The 26697-nt window shown below is 54.9% G+C and overlaps 1 protein-coding gene across 1 annotated transcript in view; it reads right to left on the minus strand.

Annotated features, from left to right (window-relative positions):
* Positions 1–1419: 1419 nt before the first annotated feature.
* Positions 1420–26697, minus strand: part of WSCD1 (WSC domain containing 1) — a 30126-nt gene continuing 4848 nt past the window's right edge. Inside the window, exons 2-8 of the mRNA XM_065897425.1 lie at positions 24653–24767; positions 24127–24311; positions 19861–19982; positions 6800–6959; positions 5957–6121; positions 3187–3387; positions 1420–1772 (exon numbers count right to left, since the gene is read on the minus strand). Of these exons, the coding sequence (XP_065753497.1) occupies positions 1420–1772; positions 3187–3387; positions 5957–6121; positions 6800–6959; positions 19861–19982; positions 24127–24311; positions 24653–24767 (1301 nt within the window). The remainder of the gene's footprint in view (positions 1773–3186; positions 3388–5956; positions 6122–6799; positions 6960–19860; positions 19983–24126; positions 24312–24652; positions 24768–26697) is intronic.

The raw sequence follows: 26697 nt of genomic DNA on the forward strand, positions 1-26697 counted from the left end.
CCCTCACGGCACACACACTCCTCTTTAACTGGGTTTCTCACTCCCATTTGTGACAACCCCTCCCCAATCCCCACTAGACAGTGAGGGGAGGGGACCTTATGAATCCACCTTCTCAGGAGGCCCGTAGGCTTGTACACAGCAGCAGGCGTCAGTGCCCGGGAGTTCCCTTCCCCTTCTTGGATGAACGAGTGGGAAAGATAGCTTCACAGGAAACAGAGACAGAGGGGGTGACAAAGAGGCCCAGTGACAGGAAGTGGTGGGTGAATAACAGACAGACAGAGAGGGCTGGGCCAGTGGGGGTCAGAGAGAAGCTGCAGCCTGGTTGACAGGCCATGCCACCCCCTTCCTCATGAACCCAGGGGCGACCCCGTGGAGAGCAGGGGCCCATCAAGATACGGGGGACAACCAGCCCCAGTGGCACCCAAGACTCATCCGTCCCGGGTCTGCCCATGCCCACCCCAAGCCCCCTTCCGCTGGCATTGCTGGTGTACGGGGCCCCCAGGTCTCGGGCTCCCCTGGAGGCCCAGCCCCTTCCCTGCTGTCTCCTCGCCCCCACACCCTGCTTCTGCGACATGGCCCAAGTCCCCAGCTTTATGGGGACAGTCGGAGAAAGAAGCCAGGCAAAGAGGCGTCCACTCCAGGGAGTGCTGATTTTGGACGGGGGGGTCGGGGGTGCACAGAACTTGTGGCCGGTCCTGAGGTGCGGGGTTTGTGTGGGCAGCTCCGCTCCACCCGTGGTGCCACCAGCCCACCCCCGGCGAAGGGAGAGGCAGGGCCGCAGCGCTGGCGGGGCCCGGTCATCGCACCACACACACTGTGGGATGCAGGTGCACCGTCAGGGCTGCCCGGCCCGGCGGGCACAGGCTGTGAGCCCATCTCCAGGCCGGGCTCCCAGGTCCTCAGAGCACTAAGCTCACCCGGCCCAGTATCCCCCAGTCAAAGCCCCTGAGCAGCAAGCCTGCACTGGGCTGGAAACAGGAAGCCCGGGGCCTCCGAGAGCCCAGGGTGCACGTGTGTGTCAGTGTGTGGGAGAGACGGACAGGCGGCCCCTAGGAACGTGCAGACGCCACACGCCTCCATCAACGTTCGCGTCTGCAAGTCTGGGAGCGTCCGGCACAGCCGGGGTGGTGGCGCAGGCGCGTTAGGGCGCCGTGAGCAGCGAGTGGCAGGTCTAAGCGGGTCTGGCTAGGAATGCGTGTCCCCCCGCGTCCATCCTGTGACATCGGGTCCGCCTGGCCGGGGCTCACGTCCAATCTCCCCGTGCGGGAGGCAGGCAGCCCTGGGGGCGGGTGGGGAACCTCCCCGCAGGTGGCATCGGCACCCGAGCATCCCGGGGGGGCACCCGAGCTTTGGAGCACATGCGTAGCCCCGCGGGGGCGGCCAGCTCCCAGCGGGGTGGGCAGAGCGGCCCGGGGCCTGTCATCTGGGCACGTACTCCCGGGGCAGCCCGGCCCAGTTGTGGTCACGCAGGGCCCGGTCCACCGTCCGGATGTAGCCGTTGATCAGGTCCTTCATCGCGGGGGTGAAGGGCTCGAGGTCGTGCGGGCGCCGGCCGCGCCGCCGGAAGCTCCCCTCCTTGTTGTTCTCCACGCAGAGCAGGCGCTCCTCGCTCACGGACACGTTGAGGAAGGCCACCATCTCCCGCAGCGTGGGCACCAGGCTGCGCCGCAGCTGTTCGTAGTGCACCACCAGCAGCCGCTTGCCGTACTTGAGCCAGTCCAGCACGTGCGAGGACCACCATGACGCGTAGCTGTTGACAAAGTCCGGCCACTCTGGGCGGGAGAGAAGGGGCGCCGTGTCAGGGCCCGGGCCCGGTGGGGCTGCTGGCCTCCTGGGGGCCAGGATGCGCCATCGTCCACCACCCAGGGTGACCCACCCGATCTCCCACGGAGGAAGGCCCTCTTGGTGACCTCGTGTAGGTGGGGGGGGTTACTATCAGGCTGGGCTCCGAAGCGCTGCAAGCCCGCCTGGGAGCTGTGACCTCAGGTCCACCTTCCCCCAGCAGTTTCCTCGGAAACACACCAAGTTAAGACGAACGGGGACTGTGCGTTCCAAGAACTGGTTCTCTCTCTGGTGGACCTCGCCCTCTGGGACTGTCCTTTCGTGGCGAGAGCCCGGGGTCTCGGGCCTATGGGACACAGTGGAGTTAAAGACGACCGAGGCAGGGCCTCTCTGTCGAGATGACCCTCGGTTCACCTTGATGTTGCCCTGGCAGCTCTGCGCATCCAGTCTGGGTAATGGGGGCCGAGCAGTGTGGCGGGGGCAGCTTCTGTGCCTCCTAGTCAGGTGAAGACGCTGTGCAGGCCGGATTTCCTGTCCCAGGGCCTCCTACACAGCTACGTGAATGGGGTGCCTAACTGACGCTTCTTGTGTCTTGTGGGTACAATTGCCGGTTTAACCAGTGACGTACAAGGAGGCCACAGACGGGGCCGCTGCAATCTCTGGCAGGTGATCTGCTCCATGAGGTTTGTTTTCAGCAAATTTAGAAATTCGGTGGGTCTTTTTTTTAAGTGAGGAGAAGGGTGCAAATGTCAAGAATCACCCCAACAAAAATCACTTCCATAATTGGGCTATTAAGACACCTAAAATGCTGTGGGAAGCATCTGCTTTCTCTAACCCTCACAACGACCCTATGAGATGGGACCACCCTTGTTTTTAAGGTGAGAAAACCAAAGCTCAGAAGACAAGGTCTGCAGCTTGCCTGGGGTCACTGGGCTGGTAAGAGACCCAGGAGGGATCAGAGCTCAGCCTGCCTGCGTCCTCAAGGGGAGTCAGCAGGAGGGCAGGGATGGCTGACGGGGGCTGCTCTAGAAGGAGGGTGATAGGGAAAGGCAGGGACACCCGCCAGCCTCAGGTGATCCGGAGTCACACAGGGACGGAAGCAAAGCCTGCCCAGCCTCAGGCCCCGTGTCTCATCATGCCACCCACACTGCTGGACACAGCTGTATTTCTGATGGCTTCATTTGATATCACTCACTATCCTGACTTGTGCCTCTTTAATTCATTGCCCAAAGGCTAGACTGTTCGTGCCTTGAGGGCAGAGACTGTGACCCCTGTAGCCTGGGCTCCTGGCGCCTTGCCCAGTGCCTGGCACATAGTAGGACTTCAGTAAGCTTGTATCAGCAGACTGACCCCACGAATAAAGTTGCAACCGTTTCCCCCACCCCGCCGGCCCCTTCTGCTCACCTTTGCTCTTCCAGTTGCGGTCAGCTGCGTAGCCCAGGTGCCCGGCACATTTCCTGTTGAACTCGGCCACCAGGGACCTGTACGGGTTCCGGATCAGCAGGATGGCCGAGTCGAACATCTCAATCTCCCTCCTGCCACTCTCGTGAGTCTTCACGCAGATGGTGCGCCGGCTCCTCCAGTGGTCCTTCTCGCCCTTGAACCCTGCCCGGGAGAAAGGCATCGTGGAGCCCCCGCTGCCACGGCAGCAGACAGATCTGAACGCTAACCTGCACCCCTGAGGGAGAGCCGACGTTGGGGGCACGGCAGAGGGCACTGGGATGGCCTGTGGATGGCCGATAGGGCCTGACCCTGCCCAAGAGACAGTGAGGGCAGGAGGCATCTAAGTGGGGAAAGATGGCGTCTGCAAGAGAAAGAAGATAAGGCACCTCCCGTAGATCCCAGAAGTCAGCGGGCAGAGCCCGATCATGCCCTCTCTCTAGACACTGTAGACACATCCATTTGGGCATCTGCATGGCTGTGTCACATGAGCTTTGCAAATAACCCTGTGAGTTGACCACAGCGGCAGGCATAGCCAGATGAAGAGACTGAGGCTCAGAGTGGGTGTGTGACTGGCTCGAGATCACACAGCACCACAGCATCAGAGCCAGGGCTCTCTCCACGTGGCTCTGTGTGTCCCTGCGAGGCCTCCCCACAGAAGGGGCAGGATCCCCATCATCAGGCTGAAGGGCAGTCAGCAGCTGTGGCCCCACCCTCTGACCTTATGCCACAGTCCTACAACTGGGCTCCAGTCTTGCATCCGTGGAGACTCTACCCATCCCTACACAGAGTCACACATTTATCAACAAATATCATTGTGTGCCCGTTCTGTGTTGGACTTTACACTAGGGGACAAAGGGGTAAAACTCAGACCCTGTCTTTAAGCTTATAGTCTAGTGGGGGGATAGCCCAAGTGTAATACAGAGCACAGGGGCTTATGGGAACAAAGAGTAAGGCGGACTAGTTTGGGAGTGTAGTGGGATGTCACAGAAGGCTTCCTGGAAAGATGTCCCCTGAACCTGGTCTCCTGGCCACATCTCAACGTAGCCCAAGCCATCCAGCTCTGGCGACAAGCTCCAAAACTGCCCATGAGCTTGCCTCGGGCTCTTGGAAACATAAATGAGTCCCACCCCCCACCCCCCTTCATGAATGGTTGCGAAGTATTTGTATCTACAGCAAGTCTCTGATGCCTGGAAAATGCAAGTGTCCTTTGAGTCTGTAAGTCTGGGGTCACCAGCTGAAACTCAACACATGTTTCAAATTCATCTCTGCCACGGGCCAAACAGCAAAAGTCTCTGCTTTGATTCATTCTGTCAAACAGCTGGGAAGTTCCAGGAAAGAATGAGTCAAACCATGAGCCAAGTAAACATGAGATCTGGTCTTTGACACCCTGCGGCCCAGGGTGCCTTTTGTACTGCCTTGGCCTATTTCAACAGGTACCACTTTTCCGCATAACTCAGACCATGCTCACCCGTGACGGTTTGGCATTTGGGCATTGGAGCTTCCTTGCGAATTTCACGTGTGTGCACGTGTGTGCGCGTGTGTGTGTGTGTGTGACTGCTCTGACAGTGCTCTGAGGCCAGTGGCTACATCTAACCAGTCTCGTAAGGCTCAAAGATGCATCGGGGAATCTCTAAAGCCATTCTGAGGCAGTGTCGACCCAATCCTTATTATGCCCAGCTATGGAGCCATTGGGCCACTTAGCCATTTGTAGACTGAGACAGCCAGCTGTTTGAATAAGGGAAAGGCCTTCTTTCTAGATGAATACGGTGGGGAGCTGCAGCCTGTACACATTAGGTGGTTCCCAGGGGACTAGGCCGGAGTGGGCAGGTCCATGTGCCTCATCTGGTCACTTCACCTGTAGCTGCCATAACACTCAAGACTCCCAGGGGTGATGAAACTGGGTTACATGGACACCCTTGGCTTTTTCCCAACCAGACCAAGATTGCTGTGGGTGATTCTAGAACCCGCTGCCCACCTCAGGAAGTTTGTGTTTTCTCCAGGCTGTTAGATAGTAACCTCTTTTCCTCAACCAAACTCTAAGAATCCCAGAGAAACTGTTGTTAACACGACAACAGAGAAATATATTTCAGCAAATATAGATCCCGCTTGGCTTATCTGAGGTTCTTAGTCTTAAACAGTGCACAGATTTGAGCCATTTTAAAGTTCATTTACTTGACATAATGAGGCCTCTTATTTCTACAAGAGAAATATTAGAAATCATTAAACTCTTGAAGATTTTTGGACCTCGTTTTAAAAAATCGTATTTTGATAAGCTACACTTGCCTCAAAAAAAAAAAAAAGAAAAAAGAAATGAACACATGAAGTCAGTTTCCCCTAATTATTGAGGGTTCTAAACATTAAGGAAAACTCAAGAAATGTTTACAGAGAGGGAATCTAAGCTACTAGGCTTTCCCTTTGAATCCAGAACAGATCTTGTGAATTTTCTCTCAAAGTGTGGTCCTAGGGCTGGCTGTGTCAGCACCACCTAGGAGCTTGTTAGAAATGCCAACTCCTAGGCCCCATCTCAGATCGACTAAATCACACTCTCTTGGTGGAGGGGGGGCATGCAAACCAGGAAGCTATGTTGAATTAATAAGCCCTCAAGGTGACACTTACGCGCGTTCAAGTTTGAGAAGCACAGCTCTAGTGCTCCAAGGAGGACCTGGGCTGGAGAAGCTGCAGCCTGGGCGCTGGGAACCGCCTTCCTCCCTGCCCTGCAGCCTGCACTAACCTTTGTTGTAGAGAGTTCCATCAAAGTAGTAGCTCCCTGTGTAGAAGCCGGTGGCGTGCTCGATGAGGTGCCGTGCCCATGTGTTCCCAGCTCCCGGGAAGCTTGACAGAGCCACGAACACTTTGGATTTGGTGGGCAGGAACCTCCGGTCCGTGCACCGGGTATCTGAAAGTCCAGAAGTCGTCTCAGGGTTACCCACCTCCACTGCGACTCCCAGACTCTCTCTCAGACTTCCCTAGATAGGAAATGCCAACCCACGACTCCCACTGGGAGATGAATGGGGAAACTGAGGCCCAAAAAGGGGAAGGGATTTGCCACCTGGACCCTGGCTGCACAGGTCCACGGCTGGCCAGAGAAAGCCCCAGTGACGACGAGGCCTCCCAGTGTAACAGTCTGGTGGGAATCAGCGTCCTGCAGACTCCCAAGGTCAGCTGGGGCAGACCTGCTTCTCACACAAGGAAGATGCTGGAGCCTGGGCACACAGCCTGGGTGACTTACTGGTCCCCGGGTCCTGGACTGGCTCAGGGAGGCCCCCATGGCCACTGGGCTGCCATGTCACCCAGCTCCACCACCCTGCCACTGCTCATCCTCAAACCACCACCCCCAGAGAGACTCAGATAAAGGTCAGGCGCTCTTCAAACCGAGCCCCGCATCCTGTGTCCTGCCTCCAGGGATGGTGGAGGCCTCCTGTTCCCGTTATCCCAAGATAGGACCACCCACCAAGACACCTTCCCCGCCCCAGGACCGCACACTCGGTCCGAACCCCCAGACCAAGTGCCACAACCAGTGGTAGACACAGGAGGAGGGCCCTGCACGCCTGTGCACCCCTGGGGCAGAACTCACCCTGCACGGGCGTCTGGTAGACCTCACAGTACTCCGCTAGCCTTTGGGCCTCAGACTCCTGGCCACACAGCGAGCTGTCCACAGCATCCCGCAGGTTGAACTGGGGGGTGGGGTAAGCACAGTAGCACTCCCAGCCCCTGAGGATGGCCAAGGGGAACTCCTGCCAGGGAAGGAGAGAAAGAGAAGCATCTTGGGCGAGTGCAGGGGCCACGTCCCCACCGCTCAGGGACCAGGGTGGGCACGGGGGATGTCCTGCCAGCTGCATGGGATCTACAGGGGTGTCTGTCCATCCTTCCAGCGCTGGGCTCTGGGCCCAAACCCAGGGGAGACAAAGCTCAATGAGACAGGACATCTGCCCTCTAGCAGCTCATCCCTGGCCGGTGACGAGTCCACTGTTTTTTGTTTGTTTGTCTGTTTGGTTTTCTTTTTTATGATAATTACAGTCTTTATTTATGTAACTGGTCACATAGTCATAGCTGGTATTTATAACTACCTTCTTCTATTACCCATTCTTTATATATGTGTGTGTGTGTGTATAAACTTTTTTTTTTTGCCACACCACACGACATGCAGAACTTCCCTGACCAGGGATCAAACCCGTGCCCCCTGCAGTGGAGTCTTAATCACTGGACCACCAGGGAAGTCCAGAAAAGTCCACTGTTAATAGCACCGGTGCTACTACAGAGGGGTGACTCCACTGGGGGGACTGGACCTGGATTTTGGAGACATCTAGGGGGTCGTCAGGAGTGCCGGGGAGGGAACAGCATTCCAGGTGGGGAAACCACATGTGTCTGGGTTAGAATGGGACAGAAAGGCCCACCCAGGGCAGCTCAGCATTCAACATCTTTAACCAACAGACTGTGAGCCCCCAGTGAGGTCTGGAATTCCCACCAACCCTCCCTGGAAAGAGACAGACCTAACCCCTGCTTCTGTAGTCCTGCTGCGGGGTGGGGTGCAGGGCCCGTGACAGATTCCCACACAGCATCTCTCCAGGACAGGAGGGGTGGGCAAGGTCAGGCCTTGACCACTCTGAGGTGATCAGGCTGATGGGGGCTTCCTTAAACCGGAGGGGCCCTGCCAGGGTTAGAAGGCCAAGCCAATTCCTGGCGGTTTTTTACATGTGTTTTCTTGGTTCCCTCTGGGGAGGAGGCTGCACCCACCGCACAGCAGCGAGAGCTGGGGCGCTGGCATTGGGAAGGCCTGAGTGTGAATTCAGGTTCACAGCCTGGGTAACCTTGAACCTTTCTGAATTTCACCATTGAACAAAGGGAATAAAACCCACCTTGCACATCGGTTGTGAAAACTAGATGAGAAAGGTCCAAATTGCCCAGCACTGGGCCCAGCACACAGTAGGTGCTTTCTTCACAGAGGAGCAGGCCATCCTCGGCTTCCTTTCCCTGGTGGGCAATTCCTCCACTCACCTCTCCCAAACATTTTACTTGAGCACCTACTATGTACCAGGCACCAGGTAGGACACTCGGCCCCATCTCCACTCTGCCTCTCCGTGCATCTTGCAAACAGGAGATGCAAGGCCCCCTGGAGCACAGAGAGAGGAGAGGAGTCAATCGGGTGAGTGCTTGGGGGCGAGGGAAGCAGTGGGCAGAGAAAACTTCTCGCTGCTAAGGGAAACGCTGAACAAACCTTTTTATTTTTTGCCCACAGCAAAAAAAAAAATCTCATAAATAAATAAATAAAGGAAAATCAATAGTGTCTTCTGAGCGTGGCTTGGCAGAGCCCAGGATCTCGGCACTCAGAAAAGACAGTGGATGGTGTCCCAGCCAGGGGAGGGCGATGCAGAGCCTGGGGCCAGGTGGTCCCTTAGGAGGTAGGAGGGGAGGCTGCCGCCAGTGGAGGCCTATTCTCCTAAGCGTAGGTGGGATGCTCTCCCAGAGGCCTCACAGCCCCCACGAAGGCCTCTCCTCATCCCCCTCCTCCTTCATCAAGGCTCAGGGGCAGCTTTGCCTCTGCCAGCCGCACATCCCTCTCTCAGGGCTGAGCTGCCATGTGGGGACAGGAGAGGATGCTTTCACTATTCTTACACTACACACCCCTACATACACACACACACACACACACAAAATCTGCTTCCAGAGCTCAGTTCTCACTTTGGCATTAGAAATTTATGGGACCATAAGCAAATCACCTCCCCTTTTGGAACCTTAGTTTCTCCATCTGTAAAATGGACATATTGCTTGAGTTGTCCTGCCTGGAAGAGTCAGAAGATCTCATTTCTCTCCCTCTGATCCACCGTGAGGGCCAGTGAGACTATGACATTTACCCCCTTGCCTTTCCTGGACGAGGCTTGAGTTGCAAATTTCTCCCAGGACAGGGGGCTAGCGGTAGGCAGTCATTCCGGGTGTCCATGGGCTCATGTCCAGAGGCACCAGGGAGGAAGCACCCGGTAGGAGAAAAAGCACCAGGTTTACAATCCAACAGACCTGGACTCGAATCCCGGGGCCACGGCTGAATATCTGTATGACCTTGGACCAATCACTACCTGCCCCCCAAGTCCTGGCTGTCTCATCTGTCATCTGGGGGCAATAATATTCACACCATAGAGTGCTGGGAGAGTGAAGGGAGGATGATGCATGAAAAGGACCCAGCACATAGTAAGGGCTCCCTTACTCTTAATTCTTAAGACCTTTAATTGTACTAGAGGTGGGCCCCAGACCACCCTCCTGACATGCAGAGTACCTGAGAGTTTGGTTCCTAAAATTCCTCTTTCTGGCTCCCCCTCCAAGGCCCCAAAAGCTCAGGATCAAGCAAAGCTTGGAAGTCCCTCCCCCAAGCAGCACTTGTGATCCTTAATCTCGATCAGACACATAAAGAAAAGAATCGCTAGGACTTCCCTGGTGGTTCAGTGGTTAAGAATCTGCCTGCCAATGCAGGGGACACGGGTTTGATCCCTGGTCCGGGAAGATCCCACATGCTGCGGAGCAACTAAGCCCATGCGCCACAACTACTGAGCCTGCGAGCCGCAACTGCTGAAGCCTGCGCGCCTAGAGCCTGTGCACTGCAACAAGAGAAGCCACCGCAATGAGAAGCCCGTGCACCGCAACGAAGAGTAGCCCCTGCTCACTGCAACTAGAGAAAGCCTGTGCACAGCAACGAAGACCCAATGCAGCCAAAAAATACATTTAAAAAATATATTAAAAAAAAGAAAAGAATTGCTTTGAGGGCTCAGTGGCCACAATGGGGCCCTAACCCTGGAACCAGGACCCACTCAGCCACAGCTGCCGTCACTGTCAGAGCTGCGGTGATGTCCAGCACAGGCAGCTGGGGCCGCTGGGCTTGGAGTGAGGGGACAAAAGGCTGGACAAACCCCATCAGTACCTCTGGCTAGACTCCACCCACCCTGGGGCCCCCATGTCATTTCTCAACAGAAAGCGAACCTGTGTCCTGACCTCAATCAGAATGTCGTTGGCGTTCTGGAAGCAAGTTCTCCTGCTGATGTGAGTTAGTGAAAAGCCGTCACAAGAACTGCAACCTCTGGCCTCTCCCACTGCTATCCATCCTCTCCCGAAAAGCCCTCATCCTGTCTCGTCCCAGCTCAATACCTTCATCACAGCGAGCAGAGGGAACAAGCGGCCTGGGTACCACGGCGGCAGCAGAGAGCACGCAGCTGTCTGCGTCTGTGTCTCCCACACTTCTATCCACGCTGGCTGTTACGGGCTGAATTGTGTCCCCTAAAATTCATATGTTGATGTCTTAACCCCCAGCACTTCAGAATATGACTGTATTTGGAGACAGGGCCTTTAAAGGGGCAATTAAGTTAAACTGGGGCCATTAGGACGGGCCCCCATCGTATCTGACTGGTGTCGTTACGAGAAGAGATTAGGACCCAGTCACACAGAGATGGAGGAGAAGGCCATTGTCAAGCCAGAGAGACAGGCCTCAGAAGAAACCAACCGTGCCAACGCTTTGATCTTGGACTTCTAGCCTCCATAACTGAGAGAAAATAAATTTCTATTGTTTAAGCCACCCAGCAGTCTGTGGCAATTTGTTATGACAGGCCGCGCAAACTAACACTAGCTTTCTTACCAGTCCTTGGCCACTGCAGTCTCGCTCCCACCTCAGGGCCTTTGCACTTGCTGCGCCCTCTGCCTGGAACGTCCTTTCCCAGATACCCTCACGGCTTTCTTTTTTTTAATTAATTAATTTTATTTATTTATTTTTGGCTGCGTTGGGTCTTCGTTGCTGCACGCGGGTTTTCTCTAGTTGCGGCGAGCGGGGCCTACTCTTCGTCGCGGCGCGTGGGCTTCTCATTGCAGTGTCTTCTCTTGTTGCGGAGCACGGGCTCTAGGCACACGGGCTCCACAGTTGTGGCTCGTGGGCTCTAGAACACAGGCTCAGCAGTTGTGGCGCACGGGCTTAGTTGCTCCGTGGCATGTGGGATCTTCCCGGACCAGGGCTCGAACCTGTGTCCCCTGCACTGGCGGGTGGATTCTTAACCACTGCGCCGCCAGGGAAGCCCCCCAGATACCCTCATGGTTTTCTCCCTCACCTTCTGCAAGACCTCTTCTGTGAGGCCTTCCCTGGCCACCCGCTGCAACATCCCTCCTGCTATCACCGATACACCCAATCCCTTGCTGTGTTTTCTGCTTTTGTTTCAGTGGTATAACTTACCTCGACGGAACACTCTGACCCTGAATGTACCACCCAGTCTGTTTTGATGAATGCCTAGCAGGATACACGTCATTTCCCTCACACCAGTTTCCTCGGCCCCTTCCCAGTCATACGCCCCTCCCCCAAAGCAACCCCTCTTCTGACTTCCATCATCACAGATGAGTTTTGTCTATTCTAGAATGGCCTATACACAGAATCACTCAGCACATGTTTTTGTGAGTCTGGTTTCTTTCAGAAAAATATTTGTTAAGTCCACCCATGTTGTTTTGTCTGGCAGTGGACTGTTGCTTTTTATCGCTGAGTGTCATTCCGTGTGTGGACATAACAATTTGTGGACTCCTTCACTTGATGGATCCCTGGGCTGTTTTCAGTTTTTACCTATTACGAATAATGCTGCTGTGTACATCCTTGGGCAAGACTTGCAGTGGATGCACATCTTCATTTCCAATGGGTAAATATGTAACGTTCCTGCTTCATTTTTCTCCACGGTGCTTGTCACCATTCAACGTAGTATATATTTTACCTGGTTTACTATCTGCCTTTACCCACGAGAATATAAGCGGGATCTTTGTGTGTCTGGTGTGCTTTGACGCATTCTCAGTACCTAGAACAAAGTCTAGAACATGGTGGATGCTTAACGGATGTTGGATGGATGAACCAACGAATGAATGAATGAATGAATGAATGTCCTTTCCAGATCCCAACTCCCCCCAGAGTTGTTGGCAACAGACTTGGACATGAGCCTTCTGTTGGTCACTTGTGCCATGAGTAAAGAGAAGAAAGCCTGCTCCATCTAAGCAAACCCTCCCTGACAACAGGAACCCCAGGGGACTCCGCCATCCTGAGATTCCTGTTCAGACAAGAACATTTCACCAACACAGTTTAAAAAAAAAAAAAAAAGTCTGCTCAGGGCAGGCTGGGTCTGTCTCCCTCCCCGGAGGTAACGGCTGATGTCGATACCTCACGATCCTGTATCCCAGGGCTGTGGGGCCAGGCTGCCCCCACCAGTGACCCGAACCTTTTTGCTTCCTTGAGTGGATTAAACTGTCAAGTTCCCGGGTGTTTGCAGAGCAACGAGAGCTGCGGACAGTAATGTGGTTTTATTTACAACATGACCTCTTCAGCAACATCATTGGATTCTGAAAACACAGAACAATTTTCAGCCCCTTGGGGGTTTCTAAGACATGATTTCCTTAAAAATTAAATATTGATGAATCTTATCTCTCTGCCAACCTTGCTGCTCCCCGGCACCTCCACGTCAAGCTGCAAGGAGAGAGAGAGAGAGAGAGAGAGAGAACAAAAGCAAGAGCGAAAGCACAGAGAGAGAGAAGAGGAGACAATGAACCAAGACGAGGCAGAACAGGAACACAGGTGTGATACTGCTTCGAACAGATGAGGAGTTCCGAGGGCAGGATGGGTGCACACCCTGATCCCAGTACTTTCTCTACAGCCTGAGCCTGGGTGTCCAGGATGGGGGCTCAGGCGGGGACTGGGTCTGCAGTATGTCTGGGCATTCAGCCTGGAGCCGGGTCACGATACAGCCAGGGCTGGGCTCTCCGGGCGGCGGGGATCCACACACCAAGGCTTGGCCGTGGCCAAGGGGTCAAGGATCGGACATTGCAACAGGCAAGGAGCGAGGCCTCAAGAAGTACCCCCACTGGGGTCTCCTCTTCTCTATCCTCGCTCCTCCTTGGGCACCTTTCTCAGGATCTCCAGGATTACACAGAATCACCAAAACTTCCGAGATGAGAACTTCTGGTTTCAGAAGGCGAAGCTGAGGCTTGGAGGCCGGCGGCAAGCAGCCCACGACCTTAGACCATCAGGGTGTGTGGGAGCAGAAGCCAGCCTTCCGGACTCCCAGTCCGGGGCTTTGCCACACACCACACTCAGGCCCTGGGAGGCAAAAACATGAATGCGGTGGGTTTGTGACGAAATTCAGGAACCGGCATGGAGGTTGCCTCTGACCAGTCTCTTGCCTCCAGAGGCAGAACTGGGGAACATTCAAGACACAGAAAGGAGAGGAGAGGCCCACGAAGGGGGATGTGCGGATGGGGATAAAAGGACCGACTCTTGCTTTCCGGCGAGTGTCAGTTTGAATGCAAACCCGTCCGCTGATCCTGTAACTGAGAGCATGTTTCCCTCTTATCTGACTGCAGGTGCGGGGCTGTGTGGTTTGGACGGGCAGCTACGGGAGGTGGACCCAGATTGAGGCCTGTCGTCAGGAATCCCGGGCTTTGAATCTCATTTGTGTGACTGTCGACAAGCTACCGGGCAGCTGTGAGCCTTGGTTTTATCATCTGTAAAAGGGGCATAGCTTAATGATTAAGGGCTCTGGTGTGAGTTTAAATTTAGACGGCTTGAGTCTTGATTTCTCCAGCTGTAAGGGGGATTTTAGGATGCAATGAAATACTCTCATCTCTTGGTATCTGCAGGGGATGGGTTCCAGGACCTGGCACAGATACCCAAATCCGTGGATCCTCAAGGCTGTGGTTCCGTGTTCGTGGATTCAACCAATGGCTGATGATGTATACTGTGGTACGAATTTATTGAAAAAAACCCCACACATAAGTGGACAAGTGCAGTTCAAGCTATACTATTACGGGGCCTTTCAGAGAGCAGACCCTCAGCAAGTTGGCTGGTCCGAGTCCGGAGGAGGCCAAAGGCATGGGGTGGGGGCATTAGGCCATCTCTCTGTATTCACTCTTCTCCGCAGGAAGAGCTAACTCACCAGCCCTCTTCCACGTGTCCAGCCTCAAAGGTGCTGCTTCAGGATAACTTTGACCTAAATGTCAGAGTGTCTCCAGGGGCCCCTAGGGGATGTCCCCTTGGGCGATGGCTCTCCGCAGACTGGAGCCCCAGACAGCAGACAGAGGTAGTAATTCGCAAACCTCAGACCCACGCAGGATGGACTGCATCTATCGGGATGCAAGGGGACGTGGCCAGAGCCGCCGCCCAGCAGAGAACAGGCCCGCTCCACATTAATGCGCACAGGCAGCTGGGTTAGTGCCTCCTTTAAACGGACAAAGGAAAAACCTCAGAGGAAATGTCGACGGGAAAACATCCAGGTGATAACTATTCCGTATGAAGAACGTATACACCCCAAAGAGGCCAAAAGAGGGCAGGCAGAAAGGCTAACACCTCTCTCCCTGCGATGCCTTTCTCGGTAGGACCACTAGCAGTTGCTGGGAGAGCAAGCCTCGGATCACAAGGTGTGATAGCCGAAGTTTCACACGTTAGTAATCTATTTGCAGATGGTACCAGATTTCACCCATCAGTCCCGCCGCAGGAACGGCACACTCCCACGAATGGCCTATCTACTCGAACAGCAATACGGGGCTTCAAAATTAACGACCCCGCATCCGAATGGGCAGCAGTGCAAACATCTAAGATCATTTTCACCTTCTGTTCCAGCGAAGGAGGTGATAACACCTAGAGGCCAGCAGGTTTTCTTCCATCACCAGCACGATCGCAGAAAATCAGACAACATCATTTTACTGTGTTTCAAAACACATTACACAGGTCAAGTCGCCCTTGCTGGCAGACAGCCAGATCATTAAGATGCTGACGTGGCCCCAAATGTTCTTTCCCTGTCAAGCTACACTCTGGGAGCTCCCCAAATCCGTTGTAACGAACTAGCAAAAAAACAGTAGAGATTTTTACCGGGAGCCGCAAATAAATCTCTGATGGTACTCGAAATCGGGGCACGGCACAAAGAAGGCTCCCCGTCTTTTCCTGCTTGCGTGCCCCACCTCCGGCCCCTCTGCCCAGCCAGCCCTAATTAAGCCTGTTGTCCCCACCCTCAGGTTTAGCTCCGCCCCATTTAACAGTCTGCTGTGAGCCTTTTCCATCATAAAAGTCATTGAAAACATTTTCAATGGCTGTATTATAGTCCACTGTATGGCCGTGGCATAATGCAACCATTCCCACATCGTGGGACATCCGAGCTTGTCTTGCAGCCAAATTAGGATGAGATGAAGCTGCCACTGGGACGTCTCTGCAGCCTCGGTGCCACCCGCCTTTCCGGAGAGGAAGCGCTTGGCACGTCGGTCAGCAAAGTACAGCCAGAAATCTCCAAATTCACCTCTCTCATTCACCCTCAACGTCCAGGAGAGGAGAGGGAAGACCCTTCCTGCAAACAGATCCCTGGCCTCTGCAGGCCTGGGTCAGTTGAACTTCCACCTGTTCCTGTATCCACCAGACCTCAACGCTGGAGGCGGAATTTGCTTCTCCATCCTCCCTAAATAGCTGTAAAAGAATCGACCACCCGGATTCAGATGCGTGGGGAACGTGCACCGGGCCTGGTATGGCTGAGCCAACACATGCCAGGTGGCCCTCTGGGACAGTGGGTCCCCTGGAGGGGACCCCTGGTTATGTCTGGAGACAGATTGGGTTGTCACAGCTGAGTGGGGAGTACTATTGGTATGTGGCGGGTAGAGGCCGGGGATGCTGCTAAATAGCCTACAATGTACAGACAGATCCCCAGACAATTATCCAAGTCGAAATGTCAACAGCTGCCCTAGAGTGAGGTCAGGGTCCCATCCTAGCTCCCACTGGGAACCTGAGAGCTGACAGGGATCATCGGAAGGCCTGAGTATAAGTCATACCAACAAGTACAGAGCAGAAGGAGGGAGAAGCGAGGAACGGACATTCTGGGAACCAGCGGCTCACCAGCATGACATCTGGGGCAGCATCCTTGCCCTACCTGGGATTCCTAATTCCAGAGCCAGGTCACAGGTGGACTTCAGTCACAGTCTTGCCAAGGCATCTCTGGGGGTGGCCCTGAGGACTGCTGTCTCCCAAAGGGATCCACAGAGAACACCCCTCACCCCAGAGCATCCTACCCACAGCTATGAAGCCCCATACCAGTCACACCGCCCCCTCCCTGCCACACCATCAGTAGCTCCCTCCTACCCGCCGAAAAACATCTGGGCTTGGAGGTGGGCATTGCAGTCTGTCCCCGTCCTACCTTTCACATGGCACCACGGAGCCCTGCACCCTGGGCGGGCCGGCTGCCTTCCCACTACCTCACCCCTGCCCAGCCACTGCCTAGTTTTATGATGCACTCCTCACGCCCCTCCCCTGCCCGCTGACGCCGCCCCACATCCTCCAGCTCTAACCCTTCCAAAAAGCTGCAGCCCTCCTACTGAAGCCTCCCTCCAAGCCTCCTTCATCCCCATCAGGCACTGACCTTCCTCTGCTGTACGTCAGAATCACCCAGTTCCTGTCTTAGCCCTTCTTCAGGGGTGAGCTCTATCTCCTGGGGCAGCTGGCGTCCCCCCCATAAGTGTCAGTGTATGTGTTTGGCCCCTGTCCCACAGGTATGTCCCGCCAAGACCCGCTTTCAACTTGAAAGCTGGAAATGGTGACTCTGATCCTCACAGCTGCAACATTCCGTGGATGGAAACAATGGGATTCAAGGAAACAGCCACTGTCCCTGCCCCATCTGACAATACAGGGGAGGCCAGGATATGCGCCAAGCTGTCAGCACAGATTCTGACGCGTGTAGGGCAAAGGCCATTTCTGAGGACCCTGGACGCCCTTTCATCCTTGTTCTGACCTCAACAATTCGCAGCATCGCTGCCCAGAGCCAAGCAAGTAACCAGCCCTTGAAACACATCTCGAGGGGAGACATACAAAATGCAAAGGTGCAAAACGGCATAAGCTGTCAACAACCCTCGGGTATCTTTTGGCACACGTTGCAATGTGAGATTGCAGTGACCTGGATTTCTGTCAGTAAATATGAAGAATGGCTGGAAATGGGAGTTGAAGAGTTTAAAATCTTCAAGTTCTGTGTCTGTAACCACAAGGCAGAATTCTCTGGGCCCCTGTGGGCTGCCCCAGGGGAGGCATCCCCAGAATACCGGGCCGTCTACCCGGGATGCTGCTTTGAAGTCATCCTCTCCAAAAGAAGAGGCACAAGGATGCCTTGCTTCCCTCTCATGCAGAGCTGGTGGGGCGTAAAATTAACACAACCTTTGCCGAGGGCAGCATGGCAAAGTTTACCCACAGGACAAGGACAGACAGCCTTTGACCTGGCACCTCCTAAGAATTTCATCTGGCAGGTTCACCACCGACACAAAACAACCCACCTACAATGACAGTCATCAGAGCCTTGTTTGTAAAAGCAAAAGACTGGAAACAACCTAAATGCTTAATAGCGGGGCGTTGGTGAGATAAGTTATAGGACATCCATGTAATTGAATAAAAGAGTGGGAAAGCACTTTCTGTGCCAACGTGGAGCAATCTCTAAGAGAGAGGAGGGGATCGTGGGGTAGAGCACTGTGTGTGGCTCGTTACCATCTGTGGGGTTTGTAAAGGCATCGTGACTCTGTAAAGGAACAACCACTTGAATATTCATAGAATCTCTCCGAGAGTGGCTGGCCGAGGTCAGGTCCGTCAGCTGCGTCCAAGGAAGGACATTGGGTGGACGACACACAGGGGTGAGAGGAAGACTTTCCCCTCGACCCCCTTTGGTGTCTTTTTACTGTGTTCCACGTGAGCATGTTATCTATTGAAAATAATTTAAAACATCAAAGAGGCAGCGCCGTGATGCTGCCCGCTCCCTTTCGTCTTGTTTCTTTTCCTGTCTCCTATCTCCTCCGGCTAACTCGCCTGTCCCCTTCCCCCGCCGATGTCACACCGAGAGGCGGCAGCAGTGTGAAAAGCACAGGGCATGGTGTCGAGAGTGGGATGTAAAGCCCCGTTGCTCTGTGCCTGCGTGTGACAGCTCTCACTCCTGCAAACCCTGCACTGGCTCCGCAGCAAGCAGGGGTCAGACTATCCCCGCTCACGGAGCACTGAGAGCCGTGAGCCAACCACCAGTGGGAAGGCTGCAACCCAGCGCCCCGCACACAGGAAGACGCCTCTGTGTCTGCTGACCGGGAGGCTCGCCTTCAGCAGGCCCAGATCAGCTGAGTTCCTCTGATTCCAGTGCGTGGCTCTCCAGGGAGCCGCTCTGAACTGCAGGTGTGAAGGAAGCCCAGAGAGGGCGGCTTGCTTCCCTGCTGGGCGAGCAGGTGTCCCTGCCATCTCTACTGGCTCTGATCCCACCAGGGGGAGAGGGGCGGAAGGGGTTCCCAGGCCAGATGTCTGTGAATCAACAAACAGTCTTTTCGGCTCCCAGAATTGTGTCTCATGAGCCCTGATGCCTAAGACATCCTTGGCAGTGGCTTTGGAAATGCCGGAGATGTCAGAGAGCCACTTCAAAGGCCGCGACTGTGCGAGAGGGAAGCGAGTAGGAAAAAGACTTTGTCTCCCCCCACCTCCAAGGGAAGCATCTCAATAGGGCTGAGAGCACGGCAGCTCCCTGTGGGTCGGGGCCCCATGGAGGGAGTGCTTCTTTGTGTCCAACTACATGTGCTTTGGCTGAGGCCCACGCCCTATACCCTTCTAACAACCAGCAGGCTACAGAGCTAGGCAGAGCTCAAATCCTGGATCTCCCCCTTCCTGGCCATGTGACCTCGGGCAGGATGCCCGAGCTCTCTGTTTCCTCACCTGCAAAATGCAGTTTATCAGAGCACCTATGGTTGTCAAGAGGATTAAATGGGTTAACACATGTAAAGTTGGAACAGAACCTGGAATAAATGATCAATACCTGTTAGCTTCTGTTGATAAATACCATCATCGTTGCCAAGGCCCTCCTCTCTCCTAGCCCTCCTCTGTTACACTGCCACGTATCACAGTCCCATCAAGGCTACTGAACCCCAGCGCATCGGAGCAGCCCCAAATCCAAGCCCACTGCCACCTGGGGCTATTTCCAGGGCCAGCATCCAGCCCAATCTGGAGACCACGGGTCTCCAGCCCCCGCTCTCAAAGCTCTTTGGGCGGCCCGCCGGTCCCGCCAGCCTCGCTTCACACCCCGTCCCAGGTCCTGCTTTGTGCAAGCCCCACGTGGCCTTGATCAACATTTGCCACCCTGGAGCTGGCATGCAATGCAGGGACAGTAGGCTCTGGTGCCCAGCCCAGCCCCTGCACAGTCACACTCCAGTCCTCAGCCCAGGCTGAACCAAAGGCACGAGTGACTACAGCCCCCGAAAGTCAGATTCATGGCCCAACGCCGTCAGCGCAAATAACAGAAAATCTGCACTCCCCAAGTCCCAAGCCAGCATCTTCCTGTTTCCAAACCAAGTCAATTGAACATCTGACACTCGTGCCAAGAGCTCACGTCGGGAAAGGCACGATTCTTTCAGCTTTACAACCTTCTCTGACAATTCCCCACCCAGCCCCGGATCACCTCGTTAGCGGGCTTCCTGCTGGCATCCTCGGCGACTCTGCTGTGTCATCGCCCACCGCCCTCCCACACCTCCCTCCTCAGCTCCCACCCAGGCTCCGCGGACAGACAGCCGCAGCCCCGCACGGGCACCTGCCCCTCCCTGAGACCACCGCTCAGGCTGGATGGTTAAAGGACGGGGCTGTGAGATCATAATTGCTCTTACTTTCTGGGAACAAAACCCCGAACACGTCTCCACGGTCACGTTGGCCTGTACCAGGGAGTCGGGGAAGGCGTGGGTGACGTTCTCCAGCAGTCGGAAGCAGCCCCGGTACGTGACGGTCCTTCCTGCGGGGAAGGAAATGGGGTTCCGGTGAGAAATGGTGCCCACCGTTCTTGGTGCCTGTCACAGAGGAAAATGGTGGCTTCAGAGGCCGAAACAGGTGGAAATACACTCAGGAAAGGCAGATTTCCAATCAGAGAGGGCAAACTGCCCGTGGAGGCTGTGGTCAAGCCAAGCCCCTGAGAGAAACCAGGCACCAGAACCATCGTTAGCCTTGATCGCCGGGGTCACCGACAAGGGACAATTTGGCTGAAGCTTCTGAACTCATGTCTTGCTTCTCCTGCCAGCCCTCGGGGGACAGGGTGCGTCCTCTCCTCCTCCTTCCCTCTCTCCCTTCCTTCCTTCCTTCCTTCCTTCCACAAATCGGGATTGTGCATCCATTCTGTGCTAGATTCTGCACTAGGTGACCCAAGAGATTGATACTCTGGAAAACTCTGTCCTACCCACGCACGCGCGAAAAGAAAAGTCGATTTGGAAACCTGAAATCCTGCCACACTCCCTCTTGCTGTGCCGTCGAGTCACACCACTACTTTGCTTTCTCTGATCTTGAACTCCCGCCAAATTCTAGGAATACTCCTCAAGCCCGTGGTACACAGGCTGCCAAGTTGTTCTACAGACCTTCTGGTGGAGAAGTTCAGCTCCCTAGTTGGCTTCCTTGGTGTGGGGAACAAACCTTCTGGAATGTTCCGGCACCAACTGTTCCTATTTCCTCCAGACTCCTCAGAGTTTCTCTGGATAGCGTCCTGACTCTCATCCCATGCTCCTTTTAACTCAACATCTCCCGGGGCTCAGCATCTCTCCCGCTTCTCTCCGCCTGCCACACCTCTTGGAGAGAGCAGAAACCCTCTAGCCAGCCGGCACCACGGCGGGAGGCTCTCTCCACGCAAAACAACAAAGCAGGACCAAACTCTGGGTCTGGAAGCCCATCCTATCGACCATGGCACCAGTGGTCTGGGCGTCAGGGCACGGACCTATCAGGGCACAGATGAAGGAAAGCAGCCTGGTGCTGGGAAAAGAGTCCAGGCGGAGCGTCCTAACGACGGCCTGGGATCAAGCCCCGGCACTGCCAGGGACTCAGTCAGCAATCTGGGCGTGTCATGGACTCAGAGACTCTCCATTTTCTCACCTAAGTAACGCCTGGCAGCTAGAGTTGTTCTGAGGGATGACATGCACCCACATGCCAGCCCCCATGGGGCTGCATCTCCCAGAGCCACTTTCCTGCCCTAGATTTTGGTGCAAGGGCCTGGGGTGATGACTTGTGCAGGACCCACAGAACTCCGTCCTGTCCTGTGGCATGACTGGGCCCCCAAAGGACCAAATATCTAGATGGACTGGGCTGTGGTCCTCGGTCAGCTGCACTGGGGTGGGACAGACTCCAGGGAGACAGGCTCCGGGCCACATGGCAAGGGAGGGTGAGCAGCGTTCCGGTGAGTACCTCCCTGCGGCCTGGGAGGAGGCTGCATCTGGGTCACCCCAATGCTCCCCACACCCGGCCCTGACCCTGACACAGCAGGTGCCCAATATGTGCCGACAGAATAAGGAATTGGGCACGACGGCAGGTGAGGGCGCGGCACAAGCCGTAACAGGTCAGGATGCTGCTAGAAGTGCAGTATCAGCTGCCTCTAGACTTCACCGCTGTGACTGTCGGGGAAGAGGCTGTCACCCAGGGCAGTCCATTCCACACCCTTCTCTCCCGCTCCCCAGGTGACAGCTCCAGGGGCGCTTAGGGCAGAAAGATACCTCCAAGATGGAGCCACTGATGACTTGCTCTGCACCTCCCTCTGGTCCCAACCCGGGGGGGCACCTTCACGGCTCTTACTCCTGTGAGAGCTCCTTGCCAGTGAGAAGCTGATATTTCAGATGGCCGGTCACCTGGTCACCTCTCGACAGAGATCCTGTCGGTTCATGCCCTTGAGAGGGGAGCAGGCCGGCAAAGGTCAGCCGTGCAGGCTCCCCAGCCTGCCGCAAGGGGTGGCTGTTCCACCGTTTCAACATTAACTACGACAACAAGTCTAGCCGGCTTGAGATCGGAGGCTGGCTTGAATGACTGGACCATCTGACCCTTAACCAGTGGGCAACCTAGAGCCAAGTACTGATCTCTAAGGGTCAGTGGCTGAGCAGGCAGGACGAGCTGCCAGGGCAGCCCAGAGCCCACATACAGACCTGATCCTCCTGGCGGGCAGGGCTGAGGAGTCCGGGGGGCTAATGTTGTTTGAACCCAGGAAAATCAAAGGTCCAAGAAGCCCTCCTGGAGCAGTTTGGTCCTCAGGAAGCCCATGTGGATGCCCAGATGACAGGGCGGGACTTGATACACCCAAGCCAGGTACAGGGCCTGCCACAGAGTAGGTGTCAATGAGCATCTGTTGAGTTAATGGCTCATTAGTGAATCCGTAGAGTGCATTGTCAGGGTCTCCACCCCTGCCCCCATTCCCCCATCTGGAGCCCTGGTTCCCAGACAATCCTGTCTGAATACAGAAAGCACTGGAATAGCCTAGCTGGCCGGGTCTGAGCACTGAGCCACTCTCCCCATCCCTCTGACCCCGTAGATGGTAGCCAGTGTTGGCTTTGCAGCTCACCCATGCTTCTCTGAGCTGGGCTTCTGGACTGCCTAGCAAACTCCTTCGTCCCTAGGAAAGCTCTCCCAGAAACCCCTCTGCAGTCTTCGCTTCTGACCTGACACCTTTCTCTGAGCTCTGTCCAGTTCTCGAACTAATCCATCAGCTCTCCCGGAGCCCTGGTCCATGGCCAGAGGTGGCTGAGTTCATGAGTTGATGTTCCTGGATGCTGGGCTGTGCCTCCATCACCTGCAGTCCCACACTCGCCAGCGGTGGGGGGAGGTCTCCCACGCTCTGACTGTTTCCCAGCCTGGCCCCTCCCAGTCAGGAAGAGGATGGCTCCCCAAATGTGCAAATGTACACAGCCATATTACTTTATAAAAGGGCCTTTTATAATGACATCAAGTGGACCTGCAGCTCATCTTGCAATGAGGACAAATCCGAGTTTCACAAACATCTAGCTGGGCCCCCTCAGTTGTCATCTCTGTTTGGTAGCACTTTCAGGTGAAATTCTGGGAGGTTCAGTCTTGCTGTTTGATGCATCAGCTTACTCTCCCTCGTGGTCGATTATCTCCCCCTGAGTTCTATAATTTTGAATTGTAAACTCATCTTCAGTGGGAATTTAGCTACAGGAACCCTTTATACCTGGGTTGGCGGCACAGCTCCCAAGAGAGAATTTTGCATGTGCCTCTGTTGGTACCTCCAGATGGCCCAGAGCCAAATTTCATGTTGGAGCTTTCAGGACCAGGCAGATGGCAGAAATCTGAACCTTAAAGCTCATACAAACGCAGGCCTGCAATTATAAATTCTTAGGAAAATTGTTTTTCACCCGAAGCTCAGGTCAAAACAGACAAGTTTTTCTATTGCTGGCAGTTTTTTTTTTTTTAAATCTAAAATTTCACTGATTTATACTTCAGTGAAATTGGATCCAACTTTATACAGAAGTTTCAATCCAACTCCCTACCCTGACAGGCTCAAAGCCTCCTTTTCTGTCCTCTGTGGACATGAAAACCTAAGCCGTGTGATCACCAAGATGACCAGCTTCCCCTGGCGCAGACCCAGAGCTGCACAGCATCCTTGATTACCTTCATCTCACCACTGTGATTCCTAGTTCCCACTTCTTTCCTGGAGCCAGGAATTTCCTTACTTTCTTGTTAGTTCAGCTGTGCATTTAAAACAATTTTACCCAGCATTTCTAGGTGTTTCATAGCTAGGAAACATTCAGACTACCTGGTCTGCCCCCTTGCTAGAAATCAAAGTCTGCCTCTGCACTTCACAAACTAGACTGGAACCCAGAGAGGGGAAGCAAACTGCCTGAGGCCACACAGCATGTCTGAGACACACCTAGACCTAGGCCCTGGGCCTCCTGATCAGTTTCTCTCTCCTGTAGAGGATAAGGAAAGATGTGCCTCGGTCATGAACTCGAGCGAACTTAGCCTAACCCCACACCCCTGCCGCGAGCCTGTCTGGGGAAGGTGGTGAGGAAGGCGGAGCACAGGTTCGGTCCCACGTGGTTTGGATGAGGGGCTGCAGGTGCGGGGGTGGTGGCAGAGCAGGGGACAGACGGAGCTCAGGGACAGACTGGCACACTCACGCTTCCTGGAGCCGGGCTGCAGCTGCTCCACGCGGTACACGGAGAGACGGCCCACACCCCCGCACACGGAGCTCTTCTCCCCTTTGCACTCATGGTTACACTCCTCTGGCCCCATGCTCATGGCTGGGAGACGGTTTCCACAGTAGCATTCGGCCCCGGCCTCCAAGCCGGCATAGACGTAGGACCTGCAGGCAGAGCGGGGCCTGGGGTGAGTCCCGACCTTGGCCCAGGGCACTGAGGTCTGGTTCCAGGAATGGCAGCTGGGTCTGGGGCCAGGCTAAGGGTGAGTCTCGGCATTGCAGGAAGTGAACCCCGGGTCTCCTGACACTGAGCCCAGAGCTCTTTCCATAACGCCCTGCCGTCCCGTCAGTAAACTTTCTTTGTTCCGGACAACTGGGATCTGATCGGTCGAGCTCTGCTTACGCTATGACAGCCAACTGGAAGCCGACGCATCCCCTCAGGGACACCACTTCCACTTTCTGGACCTTATTTCCAGTGGAGTTGATGGTCAGGGTCCCACACTTACCGCTCAGCGCACGCATTCTGGCAGTGGGAGACGGTCATCTTTCTCAAGTCAAAAAACACAGCCCCCTTCAGAGTTCTCTCCTGGCCGTCGTCACTGAAGCATCCCATGTATGTGCCTGCAGGCGGGGAAGAACAGCAGAGACTCAGAGGCCCCGGAGAGAGGGAAGATTACCTGGCTCCACCCTTGGCATTGCCCTTCCTGGCTAAGGCTCTTCTCAGAGAAGCCCAGGGGATGAGGCTGTGGTCCAACCCTCCCTGAAGCGCCTCTGGACACTTCCACATTGTTCTCGTCCTCCCCCTTTTCCTAGTTAATGGCCCACTGTCCCTCCAGACACCCTGCCAGGAGCCTGGCACCAGCCAGAATACAACTTTCTTCCACTGACCCGCACCCACTGAGTCTGGCTCGTTTAATTTCTTCCCCTGGACCCCTCTCCTCCCCATCCCTCCCCTTCCTAGGCTGGAAAAGGTCTCTCTGCCTCCAAAAATGTCTCGATAGGCAGGTTCTGTCACCTCCTCGTGATCCAGAGGGAAGAAATGAGTTATGGAAAGTCTGATCTTAGCTAACATAAAGATCTTGCAAACAGGGAGAGTTATATCAAGAAGAAAATCTGCCACCCCAGGAGGGAGTATGCCCCCATCACTGCAGGTGTGTAAGCAGTATCTGTTAACGTGTAAGAGAGCTGTCCTGTGTGGGAATCATTACGACCAAGGGACAGCTGAGCCCTCCCCAGTGAGGGCATCTGTGGCACATCCCTGCAAAGGGACACTAGGGGACAAGACTCCACAAAGCAGCGACAGTGTTGACCCAACCGTGCACATGTCAATGGGAAACAGCCCTGACCTGTCACCTCAAGAGAGGGAGCTGCCTCCCAGAAATGCACAGCAAAGCCTGGAGAACTCGAGCTCTAAGCAGGTGTGTCAGGTGTGTAAATGTCATGTGCATCGCAGCACGTTGAAGGAACTGTGCATTGGGAGTTTGCAAACACGCCATCACGTAGTCCGAGCTGTGAATGCACACCCTCAATAGCTGTGCCCAGATCTGGATCAGGCACCCGTGATAAAGATGCTTCTCGTCTCCAGGGGAACGCCTACACTCAGTTCCAGGATGTCTCAAGTGGCGCCTGAGCGGTACGCTGCAGCCTCCGGAAATTAGGCTGTCTCTGGGAAGCAGCACACCCAAGGCCTCCCAACAGCCTGCCAGCTCCCAAACGGCTTTGCGGGGAGGAGTAGCGATCTCATCCACCGGTCCAGGAGCTCCCTGTTCAGGCAAGACTGGCTTTTGCTGCTGCCAAGAACCTGGCCCAAAGCAGAAGCTCAGGGCCGCCTGCTGAGTGGTTTGGAGGAGTGGGTCTGCCAGCCTTCATTCCTGGGGCCCAAATCAGGGAGTGATTCTCCTGGGTGTCAACAGCACATTTAAATCCACCTCTGACCTTGACTAAATCACTTCAACATTCTGTGCCTCAGTTTCCTCAACTTTCAAATGCATAAATGCAACCCACCACCCTACCCAAGCTCATTCCTCTTGCCACATTTGGACATGTCCCTGCTCCCTCCCGCATGTCCACACTTTACTTCCTACCTGTCCTTGACAACTTACAGCCCTGACCACTCCAGCCCACTATGGCCTCTCCTTTCTCTGAATTGTCACAGTGAGCGTCTGAAAACCTTGCTGTCACCCAAATCCTTATCATTAACTGTTGTTGTTAAAAATCGTGTACACCTGTGTATCCTGTCTCTGTACCATGACTTAAGGCTCATTGAGGGCAGGGACCACACCTTCCCCTTAGCTGGTGACTCACCGCGCAGGGTCAGGCATGATGCCAACAGTGGGTCAGAGCTCCTAAAACCCACACTGACATCCTGCGAGGGTGCGAGAGGGGGAGCAGAGAGCCCAGATGCAAGGAGGCACTGGTCCCATTGGCTGTACCAATGTGTGATTCCCAAGATGGGGGGCCCCAGGTTAAGAAAGGCAAGGTAAGAGGAAGATGACCAAGATGGTGGAAGATGGGACTCTCTGCCATGCCACGAACGGTTGAAGACCCAGAG

The sequence above is a fragment of the Phocoena phocoena genome, chromosome 19 (genome assembly GCF_963924675.1).
Source record: "Phocoena phocoena chromosome 19, mPhoPho1.1, whole genome shotgun sequence".
Lineage (NCBI taxonomy): Eukaryota > Metazoa > Chordata > Mammalia > Artiodactyla > Phocoenidae > Phocoena > Phocoena phocoena.